The 19174-nt window shown below is 60.9% G+C and overlaps 6 protein-coding genes across 6 annotated transcripts; 2 read left to right on the forward strand and 4 right to left on the reverse strand.

Annotated features, from left to right (window-relative positions):
• Nucleotides 1–533: 533 nt before the first annotated feature.
• On the forward strand, nt 534–2761 carry A1Q1_04426 (electron transporter, transferring electrons within CoQH2-cytochrome c reductase complex; the record flags this gene model as incomplete). The annotated part of the gene is made up of 6 exons (XM_014322792.1): nt 534–593; nt 909–1158; nt 1213–1369; nt 1431–1551; nt 1611–1935; nt 2220–2761. 6 exons carry the CDS (start codon nt 534–536, stop codon nt 2759–2761), a joined length of 1455 nt encoding a protein of 484 aa, XP_014178267.1.
• Nucleotides 2762–4074: 1313 nt separating this feature from the next.
• On the reverse strand, nt 4075–5994 carry A1Q1_04427 (uncharacterized protein; the record flags this gene model as incomplete). The annotated part of the gene is made up of 1 exon (XM_014322793.1): nt 4075–5994. One exon carries the CDS (start codon nt 5992–5994, stop codon nt 4075–4077), a length of 1920 nt encoding a protein of 639 aa, XP_014178268.1.
• Nucleotides 5995–6695: 701 nt separating this feature from the next.
• Nucleotides 6696–7356, reverse strand: A1Q1_04428 (uncharacterized protein; the record flags this gene model as incomplete). The annotated part of the gene is made up of 3 exons (XM_014322794.1): nt 6696–6905; nt 6955–7029; nt 7126–7356. The coding sequence occupies 3 exons, from the start codon at nt 7354–7356 to the stop codon at nt 6696–6698; spliced, it is 516 nt and encodes a 171-aa protein (XP_014178269.1).
• A 702-nt stretch (nt 7357–8058) lies between these two features.
• On the forward strand, nt 8059–11295 carry A1Q1_04429 (pre-mRNA processing splicing factor 8; the record flags this gene model as incomplete). The annotated part of the gene is made up of 4 exons (XM_014322795.1): nt 8059–8139; nt 8190–10847; nt 11014–11151; nt 11206–11295. The coding sequence occupies 4 exons, from the start codon at nt 8059–8061 to the stop codon at nt 11293–11295; spliced, it is 2967 nt and encodes a 988-aa protein (XP_014178270.1).
• Nucleotides 11296–12079: 784 nt separating this feature from the next.
• A1Q1_04430 (nicotinate-nucleotide adenylyltransferase) lies at nt 12080–13958 on the reverse strand (the record flags this gene model as incomplete). Its single annotated transcript, XM_014322796.1, has 2 exons — nt 12080–13283; nt 13891–13958. 2 exons carry the CDS (start codon nt 13956–13958, stop codon nt 12080–12082), a joined length of 1272 nt encoding a protein of 423 aa, XP_014178271.1.
• Nucleotides 13959–14949: 991 nt separating this feature from the next.
• Nucleotides 14950–17393, reverse strand: A1Q1_04431 (uncharacterized protein; the record flags this gene model as incomplete). The annotated part of the gene is made up of 4 exons (XM_014322797.1): nt 14950–16803; nt 16949–16976; nt 17028–17091; nt 17369–17393. The coding sequence occupies 4 exons, from the start codon at nt 17391–17393 to the stop codon at nt 14950–14952; spliced, it is 1971 nt and encodes a 656-aa protein (XP_014178272.1).
• Between the last annotated feature and the right edge of the window lie 1781 nt (nt 17394–19174).

The raw sequence follows: 19174 nt of genomic DNA on the forward strand, positions 1-19174 counted from the left end.
TCCGCTGTCACCAAAGAGGCGTGTTTTGTCACCGTGTCACTGCCTGCATATCAGGTCCTGTCGCCTCGATCAACATTTCTGCTGGAGCGATGTTGTACGACTGTCAATCATCGTATTTTCTCAGCTGATGACAGCGGTGACGTGATAATCTGCCCGACTTCGGCGGTTCGCATGGCTTAGCGAATGCATAGGCTGGGCCATCGAGTGAGACTAAAGAATACAAAGTGTTGTGATGCACATCGGATACGAGAGCATGAGTTGCATGCATCATGTCGGAAGATCGCTACGGTGTGTAACAGCGCTGGTCACGTGCATTGAAATTGGGAGGAGGGGATTGGCCGTAGAGACGCCCAGCACCAGGCGGGCTGGCAAATGAAAACGCGGGGCTGACCTACGTGCCACATAGACGGAGAAACCGGAGCGTCCCCCAGGCGGGTGTCCTCGGAGGCTCACTCACAGTGGACGCCTGCAAGCAAGCAAGAGTTCAAGGTCCATCTCGACCAGACCACTCCACCCCACTCATACCCACCACCATGCTCTCCTCGGCCTTCCCCCGGATCGCTACCAGGGCCTCGCGGGCGCAGTTCGGCAAGGTACGCATCAACAACGACGAGCGAGCGCGAAACACGGATCATGCAACGAGCAACGGAAAGAGCAACGGCACATCGAAATCCGTCGGGCCTCATTGGCTCAGGAGCAACTCCGATGGCTTGAGTCGAGAGAGCCCGTGCAACACCGCCGCGGCGGACTAGTGACGTTGCGGCGAGGGCGATGTGCGCAGGGAGAATGTGTGCCGACGTTGTTATCGTGCTCGCTTGTGTCTGTGTAGCCGGAATCAGTCGTGGTCGGGAACTCGGCTAGATGGAGGAATCGCAACTGGACATGGAACGTTAGCTGACCCGCAACAGGCTCGCTTCGCCTCGTCGATGCCCCAGCCTCAGGCTCCCTTCTGGGCCTCGAAGACTGCCCTCGCCGGTGCGACCGCCGTCACTGTTGGTACCACCGCCTGGTACATGCACCTCTACGGCAACCCCTTCCTGACCGAGGCTTCCGCCAACACCGCCGCCGAGGTCGGTCTTCACCCCGCCGAGTACCCCTGGCCTAACAAGGGATGGCTCGACACCTTCGACCACGCTTCGATCCGTCGTGGTTACCAGGGTGAGCATGAGCGATTAGAGGTGAAGGGAAGGATTCGGAACTGACTTTTGCCAGTCTACCGTGAGGTCTGTGCCGCCTGTCACTCGCTTGACCGCATTGCCTGGCGTAACCTTGTCGGCACCTCCTACACTGCCGACGAGGCCAAGGCCATGGCCGCCGAGTTCGAGTACAAGGACGGACCCAACGACGAGGGAGAGTACTTCGACCGCCCGTGAGTGTTCCCATGATGAAACCGACACCAACCAATCGGAACCGTAGCTAACGTCCTCCAGGGGAAAGCTTGCCGACTACATGCCCGCTCCCTACCCCAACGAGGAGGCCGCCCGTGCCGCCAACAACGGTGGTCTTCCCCCTGACCTTTCGCTGATCGTCAAGGCCCGCCACGGTGGTGCTGTGAGTATCAGGCACGGCTTGGGGGCGCAACGATGTGGCACTTTTGCTGATCGTCACAGGACTACATCTACTCCCTCCTCACCGGTTACGTCGAGCCTCCCGCTGGTGTCACCGTCGCCGAGGGCATGAACTACAACCCCTACTTCCCCGGAGGCATGATCGCCATGGCCCGTACCCTCTTCGACGGTCTTGTCGAGTACGACGACGGCACCCCCGCCACCACTTCGCAGATGGCCAAGGACGTCACTCAGTTCCTCAACTGGGCCGCCGAGCCCGAGCACGATGAGCGTAAGAAGATGGGTCTCCAGGCAGTTATTCTGCTCGGATCGTTAACCCTCCTCTCGGTCGTAGTCAAAAGGTCAAAGTGGGCCAGTCTCAAGTCTCGTAAGATCTTCTACAACCCGCCTAAGAAGTAGTAGAAAAGACACAGAAATGTGTCGAGATGCGGATGCATTTTCGAATTATAAGAGCATTTTGAATGATTATATTCGACCCTGAAGTCTATTAGGTTTTTCCTAATCCCGTCACAGGCACAGTGATAGGCGGCGCGCCGATCGACCGGCATACCTGCACTGAGACCTGCTCCGAAACCTCGCGTTATTGCTCGATTACCGAGCCCGACTGGCCGATTGGCCAAGTTGATCCACCGTCAGCTCGGTTCAGTTCAGGTCTCCCACGCTCACCCGTCCAAAGCGATGGTTGGCAATCACAACCGCTCGAGGAGCGGACCACACAGCATCAAGAGTTCCGGACGTGGGCCGTGCCACAATCAGAGGTGTACGCGATGAGGGATAGGGTTCGGGTGGCGCGGGACGGTCTCATTCGACGCCGCCGAGACAGGGCCATCACGGTCGATGAGGACGCGATCAAGCGCGCCCGGTATGACGGGACCGCCCTGGACGTGGAATGCTCTCGCTCGGTGCTGGACCAGATGCGCGAGTCGTTACCTTTTGTGCTCGACTCGCACGGGCAGCAGACCCTGCGGGGCGAGATTGACCAGTTGTGGCCGCCGATGGACCTTAGTGAAGAGGCCGAGATGATCACCATGGCTGATCTGCCTCTCGAGGAGAACGAGCTGGACATCCCGTACCCTTCCCGACCTCTCGAAGACTTGCTTGACGACAGGGGCAGGATTCCGAGACGACCGACCAACGTCGACCCGTTTCGCGAATTGCACTTCTGCAACCCGCACCCAGGCATCCCATCATGAGAGCTTCCGGTTTATGGCGAAGGAGAAGGGACCGGGCGGGGACGCGACCGGCCTGACGATGCGGAGAACCACGGCAGAGGTGGCAAGTACAAGTCGCCAGATGACTCGATACCAGCGGATTCTTCAACCGAGGTCCACGTATGGGAGGATGGCGTCGGCGCTCATGTCCATCATGCAGCGGAGACAGCAACGGCACGAGCCGTTTACCTCCGCGCCCAGGCAAAGCTGCTTCAAGGTCAAGACGACCGGAACCGTCTGCTCGCGTTCGCTAGCACTCATGGCTGGTGCGCCTTGTGCCCTCTGCATGATGTCGGCCATGTCATGTGGGAGCGCACCGAAAACAGCACCAGCATGAAGTTGGGCGCCAAAGCCGTCGGCGTCGGGCAGGGCATCACCCTCGCCACTCACATTCGAACCCGCCACCCGGACGACTGGGAGCGAATCCAGCGCAGCGAGCCACCGATCATCCGACGTGCGACCAGTACCCCCAACTTCACGCCGTAAAACAAGAGGCTTATGGGGGAAGCGCTCGGCCGCGCTCGCCAGATCGCACTCTCGCACGAACCCGTCGTTCGCGGTAGCTTTAGCCGGGAAGCGCTCGACGCTCACCTGACAAATCAACGGACGTTCGATGACTGGTTCATCAGCCGCGGCGCGTCGTATTAGAGTCAGATTGCCCCTGCGTACGCGGTGACCGTGAGCGTCGTTCAGCCAAGCCAATGACGCACCCTTATCAGATACGCCGCACCTTCATCAGATACGCCCCTGGGTGATTTGTGTGAGTGAGTTCTCAGGGACGAAGTGACTGAGAACTCTCCGAGTGCTCAACATCAACGCCGTGGTAGCCCGCTTCCGAGCGGGGCAGGAAGAGCAACAGGAAACGGCGGAAAGGCGGCACTGTGTATAAGGCGCATGAGCGCAGGGGATCGGCGGCAAGATGTGGAGAAGGCTATGGAGCCGGTGGCCGCTGTCCGCTGAAGCCGCTGAAGGTAGAAGACGAAACAATGGCTGTGAGGTGAGCGCCACGGAACACACTCTTTCAGTACACATGACCCTCACTGTCGAACTGTCGCCATGGCATGCCGGCAGTGCCTGAGACCCTCGCTCCTGGGCAACGGTCCATACCGAGAATCGCCTGCTTTCGATGAAGGCGTGTGCTTTGCTCATTCCTCGTTGGCTTCCAGAGTCAAAGCCGTACCTCTAGTTGACGACCCAAGCAATTGCCCCACATGGCCGGGCCCTACTGCCACTGCTACAGCCAGACCCATACATGTACACACAGGTACTGCATACACGCCAATACAAACATACAGTTACAGCCTCCGGGACACGTTTCTCTTCGCCTGGCCCGGCTGGCTCGACTGGCTCTGGCTAGGCTCCAGTCTGCGCTTCTCACCGAGTACGGGTGCGAGCTTCTTCACGCCCTGCGAGTTCACCTCGGCCCTTCTCTTCGCCTTGAAGGGGTTGAATCCCCCCTGCGACGCCTGGGACGCCTGTGACGAGGCCGGGGCCTTCGCGAATGGGTTGCTGGCCCGTTTCGACTGCGAGGAGGACGGCGGTGCGGGCGACGAGCTCGTTGGCGGTTTGAAGAACGGGTGCGTCTTCGGTGCCCGTGGTGTTGGTGCTGGTGACGAAAGCAGCGGTTGAGAACTGGCGACCGGCGGCTGGGAGCTTGGCTGTTCAGAGCTCGCCTCCTCGTCGAGCACGATGCCCGCGCTCGCGAGCAGGTCGTACACTGCCTCTCCGGCGTCCGCGCGCTTCTTAATGCCGACCTCTTGCGAGGCGGGCACTGCTTCTTTCTGCGCCGGGATCCAGCGCAAGTCCCGCCAGTCCTCGGGCAGCATGCGCACGAGCATCAGCTGCTTGTTGCCCTGCATGCTCTTCTCCGCCTGCGCCTGGCTGAGCGCCTTGGAGCGGCGCGCCTTCCTCTCCGCCGCATCAGCCGCAGCGACAGCAGCGAACCGCCGGCTGCGCTCGTCCGCCGACGCCGCCTCCATCTCCAGCTCGCGTTGCGTTTCGACCTGGGCCTCGGATTCCGGCACGACAGAGCCAATCCGGCCCGTGTGCCGCCAGCTGCTCCCGCCCATCGTCGCCGCCGTCATCCGCCCGCTGCCCGCGACACGGCCCTCCATCCACCGCTTCTTCGCCGCCTTGTCCTCCCTGCGTGCCTTCACGGCGGCGTCGTATGCCTTCTCCTGCCGCGACTTCGGGATTGGCAGCCCGTTGTCCGCGCAGTACTGCGCGTACTCGTCCTCGGCCTGCAGCTCGAGCGCGGTCTTGACGCGCCGTCGGAAGTCTTGTGCCTCGTCGTGGATCTTCGACACACCTGTGCCCCACAGCTGCCCGTGCGCGGCGTTGAAGGCCTTGTCCCCGTTGTAGGCTGCGCGCGCTTGCTGCACCCTGTGTCGCCGGGGGAGGTGTGTCCATGCGTCTTCCAGGTCATGTAGGGCCGGCTCAATGTGCAGCGAGAGGTACGTCCGCTCGCCCTCCGGCACCTCCGTAGGTAACGCAACATCCGGAGCAAGCAATGTCATGCACAGCTTCTCGAGCACGCCGTCCAGCTCGTCGATGGCGAACAGCCCCCTAAGCCCGGGAGTGACGGGGAGGAAGTCGGCCCCGCCGTCCCAGGCCTTGTTGGCGCGGTTGAAGCTCCCAATGGCCGCGGGGGAGCACCCCGTGCCGCGGAGATCGAGCAGCGCCAGCCCTCCAAAGCGGATCAGAGCGCGCATGCTCCGGTCCGTCACACGCACGCAGTCCGTCATGAACCACGCTCTCAGCCCCCACGCCCCTCTTCGCTCGGGCACACTGGTCGCGGCGGCGAGGAGGCGCACGCCGTCGTCTGCAAACTTGCCCGCCGGCGTGTCCAGCACAGTCAATGCGGGAAGGTGTTTCAGTGCCTGCAGCCCTGCGTCGTCGAGATCCTTGAGCCTCAGCGTCGTCAGGAACCTCGCGTCTGGCCGCATAGCCGTGAATAGCTTCGGCAGCGCGACGAGCGGGTGCTGTTTCTCGTCCACCCGGTCGAAACCACCCAGCTGCTGCAGCAACGTCGCCTGTGGCAGCTGCAATGTCCACGTCGGCATCTGCCGCGCCTTGACTGGGTCCGCGAGCGCCGAGAACGCCCACAGCGTCGCGGCATCGGGGCGCGGATCGCGGTTATCCCGGAGGTCGTACCCGCGATCGCTCGCAAGGCGGGTGAAGAGCTTGGGCACGAGGTGTGCGGGGAGCACGGCCATGTCGGCTGCCGAGAGGAGGTGGAAGGAATGCGACAGCGAGGCGAGACACAGCGACACGAGCGAGGACATGCCGACGGGCTCCTCGGCACCAGGGTTGACTTGCGCGAGCGGCAGCGTCTTCAGGATCCATTGCGGGCGGGTATGGCCCGAGCTGTGGTCAGTGGCACAGATACGGGGTACTCACGCAATCACCTGGTCTGTCACCTCGCCGCCGAGGCCGGTAGCCAGGGTGTCCATGTCGGCGTCGTTGTTGTTATGACTGCTTCGACGCGTCTGACTTTCGCGACTGGCAGGAATCGACATGACGCCGTGCCTGGGCCACGTGGGAAGTGGAGGCTCGCGAGGGCGAACACGACGTTTGCGAAGCCGCATCTGTGAGACGGCCGTTTTACTGCATTCTCTCCCAGATCCCAGAGTCTCCGCCCATATCCGTATCGGCAGAGCGCGGGATTACCATTAGAAGGGCGCAGACGACTTAACCTACTCCGCTGCTACATGGCGGCTGGTCCACTGGTCACTAACAGCCGATTTTGCAGACACCACCATCAACAACCCTCACGCCGCTTCCCCCTATCGATCATCAAGCTACAGCTCGCTGCCCACACGAGGCTCACACGGTACAAGCCCACTGATATACATGACATACCCTGATCCCTGAATGATACAACAATGCTTCTCTTACAACGCAGGATTCACAAGAACTACTTCTCGCTCGCCTTCTTCCTCCCGACTCCCTTGCCCTTCGCCACAGTTGTGGGCTTCGCCTTCTCCTTGCCCTTGCTGCTTTTCTGCGCCGTGTGCTTGCCGAGATCTTCATCGTCGACGTCCATCTTCTCACCGCCGCTCTTCTCCTGCATCATGGCCAGCTGCTCCTGGCGGAGAGGCTCCAGGAGGCGCTCGACAGCATAGAACTGGGTGGACAGACGCTGAGGTGAGCGAAACCCGTCTTCTCATACTTACTGTCCAGATGTCGTTGGGGGCTCTCAGACCAGCTTTCTTGTATCTGCGGATGAGGGCAACCGTTTTCATCAGCTCCTGGATGTTAGCAGGGCAAGTGACTAAATGGAGCGCACCTCCTCAGCCTGTATGTCAGCTACACTGGACCTCGACCCCTCTTCGAACACAACTTACTTCTTCGACCTCAGGTGAAGTGAGGTAGAGCTTGCCGTCCGCTTTCTCGTTCTCGTTCTCGATAGATCTCGCGTTCGCGTTCGCGCTCGTGCCGGGGACAGCAGCCTCGGTCTCGGTCTCGATGGGGGCAGCCACCACCTCAGCCTCCGCCAGGCGAGGACGCTTGGCGGCCGGCTCGGGCGAGGGCGAGAGGGAGGCGGAGAAAAAGAGCGGCTCGCGGTGGTGGGACATGTTGACTGTCTAACATCAGCACAGTCTGAGCGAGGAATGGATGAGGTGAGCTACTCACAGGTGATCAGTCGCGGTGGGAGGTTGAGATGATGCTGTCTTGAGATGAGTGTACTGTTAAAAACGAAGACATCCATCCACCAGCGGCCACCGAGGGGCCATCGCAGGCCTGCCCTCTGCCTGCTGCCTAAGCGCCTGCAGCAGTTTTGCTTTGGGTCAAGCCGCGCGACGACCTTCCCTCGGCCAGACCAAGGTCGGCCAGATCGGTCAGTGTGGTCACAAACATCAGGCCTTAGGCCTGGCACCGCGGTGCTCAGGGTAGGGCGTCCGCAGTGCCGCTGATCAGTTCGTGTCCAATGCGCAAGTGAGCAACAACGACGCTTCGTCAACTCGGCGAGTTCAGCGCCATCGAGCTTTTTGGAAGCAGTTGTACGCGTTGCATCTGCTGCCCCTCATCTCGAAGATCTTAGGTTGTTGCGCCAAGCTTTCTGAGGGCGCCTTGCGCAACTCAGAGATGGACGACGGCAGCAGATTTCGGACCTGGACCCGTATCAGTTATCTTGAGACTAAGAACTTGCCGATGTCGCGGGGCCCCTCACAAAGTATGTCGCAATTGTTCCTTGTACCGCGAGTACCGTAGTGCTGCAACTAGCGACACATCGCGACCTACACGTTGTGCGCGTGCGCTGTTCATTTCGTGCAGCAATGGGCTTCATGTCCCTTGGAATCGAAGGGGAAAGCTGCGCCCCCGGGTTGGAGACGCTGCCACGCCGATCTTATGTCTCGGTGCTTGCTTTCACCGCGCTCGCTGATCAAAATCGAGATGGTGGTCTCAGAGGGCGAATGGTTGGAGAGACTTGGAGTGGTCAGCGACATTCGAGTCTGCGGTGGAAGTACTCAGTCTCGCTCGTCGTCATCGCAACTCGCAGGCATCGTACTTCACCAACGTTTCCACTCTCCCAGCTTTCCGGCTCCCCCGCGCCGCGCATCTGCTCGCCGCCGTCTCACACCCGAGGTCTCGTTCGACTTCGCCGCACGTTCTCATCTTCTCCAACTCTACGCACCTCCCCCACAGGATGTCTGATCATGGCGACGTCGCAGCATGCGCTCGATATGGCGCCGATACGCCAGTCCTCAAGTATGGGTTAAGGAGAGCCACTCCCCTTTCTGAAATAACCGTCGGAGACGAGGTCGTCGGTCCGGACGGCAGCCCGAGAACAGTGACAGCGGTGCGAAAGGGACGGGGGCGTCTAGTTAAGATGAGGCTTAAGAACCGAGGAGGCACCGACACCTCGAGTCTCCGCCCTCTTCACGTGGGAGAGATGACCCCCTTATCCGTCTTACGACCCCGAGCCATCCAAGGCGTTTCGCAAGCCTTGCAAGGTGTCTCACTCGAGGGCGCTCGCGCAAGCTTGGCCGCTGCCCTCGGCACCCAAATCGACCCACCCGTCACTACCGAGGGTGAAGAGAACCCGACCGTCGAGTATGATGGGAGCGCCTCCTTTCAGGTCGTTATGGGAAAGCTCTTGCAGTACTACTTCTCGGTCCCGAGATCGTCCTCGGCAGTCACTACCTTGGTCAACAAGATCTTCGGCACCTCAGGTCTCCAACCTCGGGCGGGAGCCTTCTACGTCGAGAAGAGGGTGAAGGGAAAGATGGTGGAGAAGAAGTTCGTTTACGGCAACGAGAAGTACTGCGCGTCCGAAGGCGTAGACCCCCAGTACTTCACCTCTAAGGAAGAAGCGCTGCAGGCGGCGGTGGTGGAGGCGAGGAAATCAAGGAAGGTCGGGGTTTCCATCTTTACCCTGGAGCAAAGGCTCGAGGAGCTCGTGGCGAGAGGCTACAATCTGCAGGCCGAAATTCAAGTTGATTCCTCGCTGCCTGGCATCCGCTTGAGGAAGAGAGGTAACGGCCTCCCCAGCCTGCGCGTTGTCGTTCAGCCATCATCCGATAGATCGCGAGGCAAGAAGAAAGGTTTCACGAAAGCGTTCTCTTTTCGGGGCCCGCCGACTCTAGACCTCCCGCCCGATGCCGCGCCGATGCCATACGACTTGCCTGTTACTGCGGACGAGCAAGTCTTCACCACCGGACACACGCTGATGGTTCGCGACCATCTCGCCATGACCGAGGACGAGGCCCCCAAGTGGCGACTCCATCGGTCTCAGTCTGTCGACTATCCGGAGCAGCCGGTTCCCGTGGACCCCATGTTCCTCGGCCTCTGGCTGGGGGACGGGTCCAGGTACGATACCCGCGTGTTCAACAGCCGCGAGGACCCCATCATGAAGTTCCTTGCCCGCAACGCTGCCAGATTGGAGATGTACCTCTCATGGCAACACGGCATCGCGTTCGCGACCATCATGCGTCCTGGTGGCGCCCTCCCGCCCGCCTCAGACAGCATGGACATCCCCCTTCCGCCGAAACGCGAGACCTACGTATCGATCTACAAGCGGCGTGTGGCCAGTGGGTGGACTAGGACGCAATCGAAGGATGACGCGGGACGATGGATTTGGCTTTTGCCGGACGGCTCCGAGTGGTGCGGGACGAGAACAGATGAGCTCGAGGACGGCCTCCTCGACTACGGCCCCGCACCCGCGATGAACGAAGAGGAGATGCTGGCGCAGGAGCAGGCCTTCTATGAACGCGTTGTCACCGTTGTCGACGTCGACGCTGACTCTATCGATGCTGCGCCGGCAGCACGAGGAGAGATTGATGGCGAGCACTCCGAGGACGAGGGTTCCGAGGTCGAGAGCCGAAAGGACAAGAACTACGAGGCTGCCGACGAAACGACCTCCGTTCCAGGCGAAGACGGTCTGGCCGACTCGTTAAGGCGGCTTCACCTCGACGAGACCGCCTTCGGTGATCTGCACCCCCAGGAGGCCGAAACACTGACGGACGCCATCATCACAGCTGAGGGCGAGGTCGAGGCGGCCAGCCAGGAGGAGACAGAAGGCTTTCGTGAGCGACGCCCAAGCCGGAACCGTCTTCTGCGCATAATGCAGAACCTCGGCATCATCACCCCTCCCGACCGCAAGGGACCGCAGAATGACACCAAACGAATCCCCGCCGTTTACCTCTTTAATAGCCGCGACGTTCGTCTGCGTCTCGCGGCTGGTCTGCTCGACTCGGATGGGACATATAACCCCATTACTAATTCATATTCCCTCGTGCAGGCCGATGCCTGGCACGGCAAGCTGTTCGCGGACATTCACTTGCTGTTCCGATCACTCGGCTTCGTCACAAACGTGCAGTCCTACGTTTTCGAAGATCGCAAGTATTCCTGCCTGTATATTGGCGGTGAGAACCTGCACGATATCCCGTGCTTGTTGGCGCGCAAGCGCGCGCCAGTCAACGCCCGGATCAAGAAAGGGATGAGGGGCTTTAGATTCGAGGGGACGCCTGACGTCCAAGAGTCTGACTGGATAGAACTTGAGATCACGGGCGACTCGAAGTTTGTGCGGGACGACCTGCTCGTCCTCTGTGCCGGTTCAGGGCCGGTAAGTCCTTTTCTTGTATTGCGCTCATCTCCCAGCAAAGCCAGTGAACGACGTAAGAGAGTCGCGACGCTACGTTGCGCCACGACAGTCGGCGGAGATCGCACATCAAGAATTTACGATGACTCTTGCGGTCGGTATCGAGATATGATTCAGTACTGATTCCCAGAACGAGTTTGCCCGCGTAGAGGTCGAATCTGACGAGGAGAAGGCGGAGCGCGTCGCTGAACTAAGGCGAGCGCGCTGGGACACAAAACCTGACCAGGACGAGGACACGGCCCTCGAGTGTTTGTTCGACACCCTGAGGGTGAGTCAACAAGCCGCCCACCGAAAAACAATCCGTTCACCAAGCTAACTTCAGTTTGAACCAGAGGACAATAATGACGCCGAGTGTACGAAGGAGAGCGCGGCGAGCGAGCTCAGCGACCTGAGCGATCTCAGCGACGAGTAACCGTACACCACTCTCAGCTTCCAGCGATCTGCGTCATTTACGTCGTGACGCGGTCTACACACTAAACATCCCTTACGACCTCTCCTTCATGTAGATCCACCGCCTCGTCGTTAGCAAGTAGCACTCCATCGCGCTCGTCGCCGACAAACGCCCCCGGACGACTCGAAACTCAGACATCTTCGTTCTCGTTCCTCACAATTGAGCTGTACATCACTTGACGATCATCATCTGTTCATACGTTTGCGGCCAGCTCGACCTTCCTACACACAAAATCCCTGTCCATGGTACGCTGGGCGCATGCCCTCCCACGCACCCCCTCCCACGCAACTGACGCACGTTTGGTCAATCGCCATTGTCTGCATGAACTCGCACCAATGATGTGAAGCCCCTCTCTATCATCCTTCTGCTCAGGGAAGGTCACACGACCTACCTAAGGGATAGGAGTGCACGCTCGGGTCGTCGATGACTTTGGTATTGAAGACGCGCACTATCTGTACAGTATCGTATATAGGATATGCAAATCCGATCTGTGATAGGTTACCTTCGAGCGGATGGTATACGATCTTGAGCTCGCTTCTCAGCAGAAGGGGCACCAACGAAGCGACCGTGTCAGTGGCCTACCCCCTCAACGTGCAACCAACCTACAGCCAAATGGCAGATGCAGATGGAGACGTCAGATGAAAGAAGCACTGCCCTCATGGCGTCACTGATACATGCAAATCCCGAGTCTAACCAGTGCGGTCTACAATCCAATCGTCTATCTCTATCCCCTCTCCCCTCGATCCTACTTGTTGATCAACGTCGCCCTCGCGTCGCTCTCGCGATACAGTTTCTTGTCGTGGATATACTGAATCACGCTATTCGGCAGCAAGTATTTAATGCTCATGCCGCGGCGCACAAACAGCCTGACCTTGGAACTACTAATGTCATTGTAGATGAGCTGTTTCACAACAATGACGTTGCGGCGATGGTGATAGAGGATGTCGTGCGAGAGGAGGAAGCTCCACACGTCGCTCCCCGTGCGCTCGACAATGAGGCAGCCGTACCCGCCGAGAATGTGGTGGAGGTCGGGCTCGGCCCAGACGCCCGGCTCGCCAAAGGACTCGATCAGGTCGCCGCCGGCGAGGAGCATGATCTTGTATTTCCGCCGCGTGCCGTCGGCCATTTCGACGCCGCCCTCGCCATTGGGCCCGTTCAGCATCTCGTCAAAGTGGTCCAGCACCACCGCTGTGCGCTGGTACTCCCCCTGTCCTGCCTCCCAGGGGTCGACCATGAGCCAGGTGCTCGTGTGCTCGACCGCGAGCTCGCACATGCGCACGCGGTCCAGCGCCGGCGCGAGCCCGCTCTTCTTGTAGTAGGAAGACACGGGTGAGTAGTACCCCGCCATGATCTCGTACGTCTGGCTCTCGACAATTTCGTCCTTGGCCATCTCGAACATGCGCAAGTGCAGGTACGTCGGGGGCGAGAACGAGCCGCACGCGACAATGACGAGCGGGATCTTGCCCTCGTCTTTCATTGTCCGCCGCAGGCGGTGGCGCGGGAACGAGTAGTCGCTCTCGCCGCGGAGGTACGCTGCGCTCTCGACGGGCGCGCGGGGTGCGCGGTGGTCCGCGTCCGCCTCGCCGTCGTGCAGCCCGGCGAGATCAAAGCCCGACGCACGCTCACTCCTCCGTCTTCCCTGTGTCGGCACGGCGCCGCGGGGAACACCCGGCGTGATGAGGTCGTCCTCGAGCTCGGAATTCACCGTGAGCGGCGGAGAGTCGCTGTCGCGGGATACGGCGTCGTCGTCGAGTCCCCCGGCTACGCGTGCATTGTTCGGCGAGTCTGGCGGGTTGCCCAGCCGGTACCCGGTCACGAGGCGGCGGGACCGGCGCGACGAGAGCTCGGCGTCGTCGTCGAGGGCAGAGGTCTGGAGGTACGCGGCCTCCTCGAGCGAGAGGGCCGGAGGGTGCGGGTGCTCGGCATTGGCGGTGCCGGCGAATGGTGGTCTGGGGTTAGCACGAAGCGAGCGCAGCGAGCGGAGTGTGAGTGGATAGCGAGCGTAGCGAGCGGAACAGATCAAGACAGGGAGCGGAGCGAGCTGGACGGTAGTTATTCCCACCTGAGCGCGGAGCAGCGGCCGAAACCAACGAGCGCACCGAATACACCGCCGAGCGCGTAGATGCTAGTGGGGCAACCTGATGGCGCAATCTGCGGCCAGGCCCGCCAGTGCGCAAGCCACAGTCCGCCCAACATCTAGCCCTAGCAGCGCTGCGGGTGATCCGGAAAGTTGACTCGCTGACTCGGCGACTCGTTAAAGGCTTCAACCGTTTCTCGGGCCTGAGCGCTGCGACCGCGGTACCCCATGCCAAAGGGCTCGTAGCACGGCGACAAGATAATCATACAGACGCGAGCGGACCGGGTGGTACCCCCGGTCTGTCGGCTCCACATTTGACCAGCCTCCACACATGAAATGGGACGCCCCGAGTCGAATTGGCACGAAGTTGATGGGATGGATCATAGAAGGGAGGGTTGGATGCCAGCTATCGCTGGCCAGAGAACAACAGACCGCGCTTGCGCGGGCTCTGTCGTCTGGCTTTTGGTGCGGCGACTCACGAGTCATTGTGGAACGAGTGCAGCCCCGTCGCGGGTAAGACGGGCGCTGGGCCCTTGGGCAGCGGCATTGTCGTGGTTGGGCGGGGTAGTCGTCGCGGCGGCAGTTGGGGCCGGGCTAGGCGGGGATGTCAAGACGCAAAGACGAGGGACAAAGCGGCAGAGAGTGGTGTAGTTGTAGAGATTAAAGAGTAGTGTGCTTGATCAAGTCAGCCGACAACGGATGGCAGACGACTAGAGGCAAGGCAAGTCTCGGTAAGCGACCCCGCGGACGCCCTGGTGCGTGCCCCAACTCCCATTCCAACCATCACAGGGCCGGCCGGCCCACCGAACTACTACTCTACATGTAACAAGCAAACCAACTAGCGGGACCAAAATTCGTCATTTTGAGTAGACTCTGGGCCTCTGGGCTCAGCGGTGCCTGGAAAGCCGGTTACCCGAGTCGCCCGCTGGCTTGCTGACCTGAGCAGACATAGCAAGCAGACAAGGACTCGCCCGACCCGACCCTCAGACTACGCTCAGCAGACACCCGGACTACCGCTCACCCGAAGAGTTACACAGTCAGATAGATGTTTATGGCCGTACCGGCGGCATCTTGAGTGGGGGAAGACGCTCCGGTGTCGGCCTGTGAGTCGTCGGGTGACTCGCACGACGCGTCGGGTCCTCGGCCCGTTCTCTTGCACAGATTGCACAGGTACATCTATTTCTTTGGGGCCAAGCCAGAAGTCCCATTCCTTGCGCATCCCTACCCCTCCAAAGCGTAAGCGAGACCTTTTGACCCCAGGCCCGCGGGCAGTTTCAGCAGGTCCTGAATTGACTGGCATTCAGTCAGGTGATCGCCCATTGCTCCAGCGCCATTGCCGCCGGTGCCGCCGGCTGAGGCTATGCCCCGCGCACGGCAAGAAGGGAGGGTCAGTGCACGTCTTCCTCTCCCCCGATGCGGGGTTTGACCACAAGCAAGAGGCAACACGATGCAAAACAGGTTCTAATCTACAGATGATTGGGGACAGATACTACGACACTACTCTAACACTCCGCCGGCACGCTCGCTACGCTCGCTTTCTAGTCAAAATCATTCAGACCCAGCACACGCGAGCGCAGCTGGCTCCTCGTCAGATCCTTGCACTTGAGCACCTTGGGAATGTCCAGCACCTCGACGTGGTTGTTCGGGAAGATGCCCTCCTTGCCGTCACACCGTCCCTTCCACCACTGCGCGTCGACGCCCTCGAGCAGCGTGATGATCTGTCCCTTGCGGAGCGGCAGGTCCTCCGACTCGGTGCTCGCATAGTCGAACAGAGCCACGGCACGGGGATACCCCGCCTCCGAGTCACGCTCGTGCGCGAGCGGGTTGATGTTGCCTCGCGGCGGCGCGCCATACATCGAGTTGCGGTTGTTGTAGGCGGACGAGCCAGCGTGGCCGAGCGGGTTGCCGAGGGATGCAGAACGCTCACGGGTCAGAGTATGGTGCTCCCCTCGCCATGTCGGCTCGGGGTACTCATCCAGAGGCGAGTCCCACTCCTTCGGGGCGCGGGTACGCTCCCACGGCGTCTGCAGGGTGGATGCACGCTTGCGACCGGTCAGCTTGCGCGTCAGAGCTGCCGCGATACCGGTGCCAGAGCGAGAGGGGGACATGCCTCCTCGCGACGGCGTGCGCGGCGGCGAAGGGCGGTTGATCGCATACGGGTCCTCGGCAATATCATCAAAGGGGCGCGCCTGCGAGCTGGAGCGAGAGCGCGGGGGCGTGCCAGTGTTGCGCCGAATCCCCATGCGGCCAAAGTTTTGAGTGAGGCCCTGCTCGTCCGCGTCCCAGCTGCCCAGCAGGTCCTTGCTGCCCGTGGACCAGGAAGCATTCGGCCCCTTGGGTCCAGCACCCGCAGCGTCCCAAGAGTCGGACGGCGGCGTGCTGCTTCGCGAGGTGCCGTTGGTCGCAAACGCATCGCTGAACGGAGACGGCGTCGCCTTCTTCTCGTACGGACGCTTCACGCTTGAGCTCCGAGACACCTCGGCGTTGTATGTCTCGCTGCTCGGGCCAGGGCGGCGGTCATAGTCACCCTTGCGCGTTCCGGGGAGATGGGGGAGGTTAGGGAGGTAGGCGCTGGAGCGGCGCTCCCACGGCCTCGACGGGGCGTTGCGCTGCTCGGGCGGCGTTGAGTTGCCCGAGCGCTCGGCGGGCTCGTGCGTGCTGCGCGAGGCGAACATGGGTGCGGCCGAGCCCTTGTCCTTGCCGCCGATCGAGAAGAGGGAGCTTGCACGCTTGCGGCTCGTGTTGCCGCCGGCACCGACGCCCTCCCCGAATGCGTAGCCCGCAGGTGGCGTCGAGTAGCCAGAGCGGTAGGGGTTCTCGTCCTGCTCTTCGGCGCCCTTGAAATCCGAGTCGTCATAGTCATAGCTGTTGCGGCGGCCGTCAAAGTTTTGAGCATAGCGCGAGTCGTCGATCCAGGTCTGGCCACCCGGCATGCCCGTGCAACGGTTCAGCTCGTCGATGAGGGTGTACGCCCAGTTTGGCGGGTCAAAGGAGCCAGTAAGGATCTGCTTGGCGGTCGGCTCGCCACCGTAAGCCGCCTTGTTCGCGTCCTTGCGCTCGCCGAGCACGGTGCCCTCGACGGACACACCACCGAACAGGCCCTTGGTCTTCGAGTACGAGTACATGGCGGCGAGGTTGCCCTTGGTGTTGACAGAGCCGGAGCCTTCAGCATTGCGGCCAAGCGGTCCGACGGCAACCTGCGAGGGGTCAGTGACATGAAACTCGGCAACAACTCTATTTCGTTTGGGGTTATCTCTGCCACGTCTCAGATTTCGCAAGCTGAAACTGCTCAGAGATGCAACTGCATCGAACGACGAAGCGATACTCACAGAGAGGTTGCCGCCGAGGGTGAGCGAGCCGGCGCTCATGAACGAAGCGAGGGCCGATCGTGACTATGAGGTCAGCTACATTTCACGGCGATTACGTGGTGACACCTCGGTCATCTGGCCGTAATGGCCGCTATGGCACGATAGCGGCTCCAGCGGAGCCACTGGAATCGGAACCACCACCTCCACTTTCATGAATGGGCCTACGCACGTTGAGAACGATGAGGAAGTCGGTCATTCTGGGCGATCGTCAGTATGCTGCTTCTCGCCAAAGCGGGTATGTAACTCACTCGGCACCAGCCTGTCCGCCGAATCCGAAGCCGCCGACACCAATAGCGCTGGGTGGCGACCAGCCTGCCTGTCAGTTCTCCTGGTGTATCTCTGAACTCACCTCCGTCCTCGAGACGAGCGATAACGAGACCGCTTCCAACGCGCGCCGAGGCGAGGAAGCCAACTTTGACGACGGTGAAGATGGCGAATCCCGCCGCGCGCTCAAGCACGCTGCGCGGGATGACACCGTCCAGGCCCTGGTTCGTGCCGTCGACGAACGAGCGAATCGTCTTGGCCGCCTTCTTGCATTCCTGCTGCAGCGGCACTGCTCGTCAGCTCGTGTCATCAGCTGGGTACTCACCTGGCAGGGGGGTATTCAGTCCCATGGTGACTGTGGGATCAAGAGATCAAGAAAGCCCAAGAAAGCGAGGTTATAGAGTTGTCGCGCGAACGTAAACGAGAGGGGAATGGATCTGTGTGTGATACACGAGCGCCGTGGGTGATGGGCGGGATGCTGGGAAGGTGGGGGAATATGCCGAGGGAGGGCGATTGGCGAGCGCCGGCAATGAAAATCGGAAGGGCGATGGGCAGTAGGTCAGGTGGTGGTGAATACGGCAGATGCGATGGGGCGGCAGTCGATGTCCGCTAGTTGTGTGAATGACAGATAAGAGTACGACAGATAGAGTAGTCAAGACACAAAGATAAAAAGCAAAGTGTGTGTGTGTTGCTTATGCGAGTGCCAGAGCGAGTGGACGAGTGGACGGCAACTAAGCGTGGTGGTCTGGCCCTTGTCGGTCGGCCAGGTGTCGGCCGTGTGATGTTCGGGTCGAAGCTCGCGGCGTGCGACGGACACGCAGTGGTGGCTGTCTGCGGGAGCTGCGTGCGGGCGTGCGGGCGAGGGCGGGGGCCACGGGGGCAAGGGACAAGGGCAGCTGTCAGCAGGAGGAGCGACGTAGCAGTGAAAGATTCGATGCACACTTGCAGGCCGAGGGCCGAGGAACCTCTGCGAGTCTTGCAGCACAAGCCAAGACACGGTCGGGGTTATTTTACGGTGATGACGAGGGTCATGTCGACCCTGAACTTGTGATGAGCTGATCCCTCCCTGCTCGGCCCTGCTCGCCCCCCACGTCCACGGACCGCGGCGGCAACTCGCTCCCCGTTGTAGGTGGGCAGCCGAACCTGGCACCCCAGCCCCGCAGTGCTCAGCTTCCGTGAACACCGCACTGCAGGCGACCCGCAGATCCGCAGACGACGCACCGCAGCCTCCATACGCAGGCCGTAGTCAACCTCTCACGCGTCGGACCCGGCTTTGCCTATCAAAACTTTGCTGCGACCGACTATCAAAAGCACGGCCATGCATCGCCCTTAAGCCACCCCGCCAGGACCACTAGTCGTCCTCGTAGCCTCTCTCTTTGTATTTCTGTCAGATCTCATCACCATCGACGCCATTCGGTAAGCCTGCGTCGCTGCATGGCCCTCGTCAGCCAGTCCTTCTCTTGGCCCTACATGCATGCGTACGACGCCATGACCAACACTACTCCGACTCCACATCCAGCATGCCACATCACATCACTTCAAACTTTACGCTGCCCCTCAGTGCCTACAGCTCCTTTTGCTTGAAACAGTGCATACAGACTGCGATCGCAGTATTTTGACTCATCGATCCTGCATCGAACGATCCCCCCCACATGGCCCCCCACTCCCGCAATCTACTTCTTGTCCTGGCCCAGCCCCGCCGCGCTGCCGTCAGCTTCCGCTCTACACCCACACCACCCAGGACTCACTGGTTCGACGCGACCTGGATCGCGCGCGCCATCGTCGAGCGCACCTTGCCGTCCTCGAGAGTGAGCAGACCCGCGATCGTGCATCCTCCCGGGGCTGCTGTCAGCTGCGTCAGAGTGGGTAGACTTACTCGTGACGCTGTCCTTTAACTGAGCCGGGTGGAGTCCTCCGTAGAGCGCCATGCGGCCGGTGCCCTGGATGGCTGTTGTTAGCATTATCTCGCAGCTGGAGGGGTGATAGCGATCGGTCAGGCAGGGAGAAGGCTTCCGAGTCGGGTCCCAACGCCACCGGGGTACTGATGATGACGGAGCCGCTTGGCACCGCACTCTAGCATGCATGGTTGAGTTGGGCTGCGCTGAAGGAAATGGGCTTGGCGACCTGCTTT

Source organism: Trichosporon asahii (assembly GCF_000293215.1).
Source record: "Trichosporon asahii var. asahii CBS 2479 unplaced genomic scaffold scaffold00070, whole genome shotgun sequence".
NCBI lineage: Eukaryota > Fungi > Basidiomycota > Tremellomycetes > Trichosporonales > Trichosporonaceae > Trichosporon > Trichosporon asahii.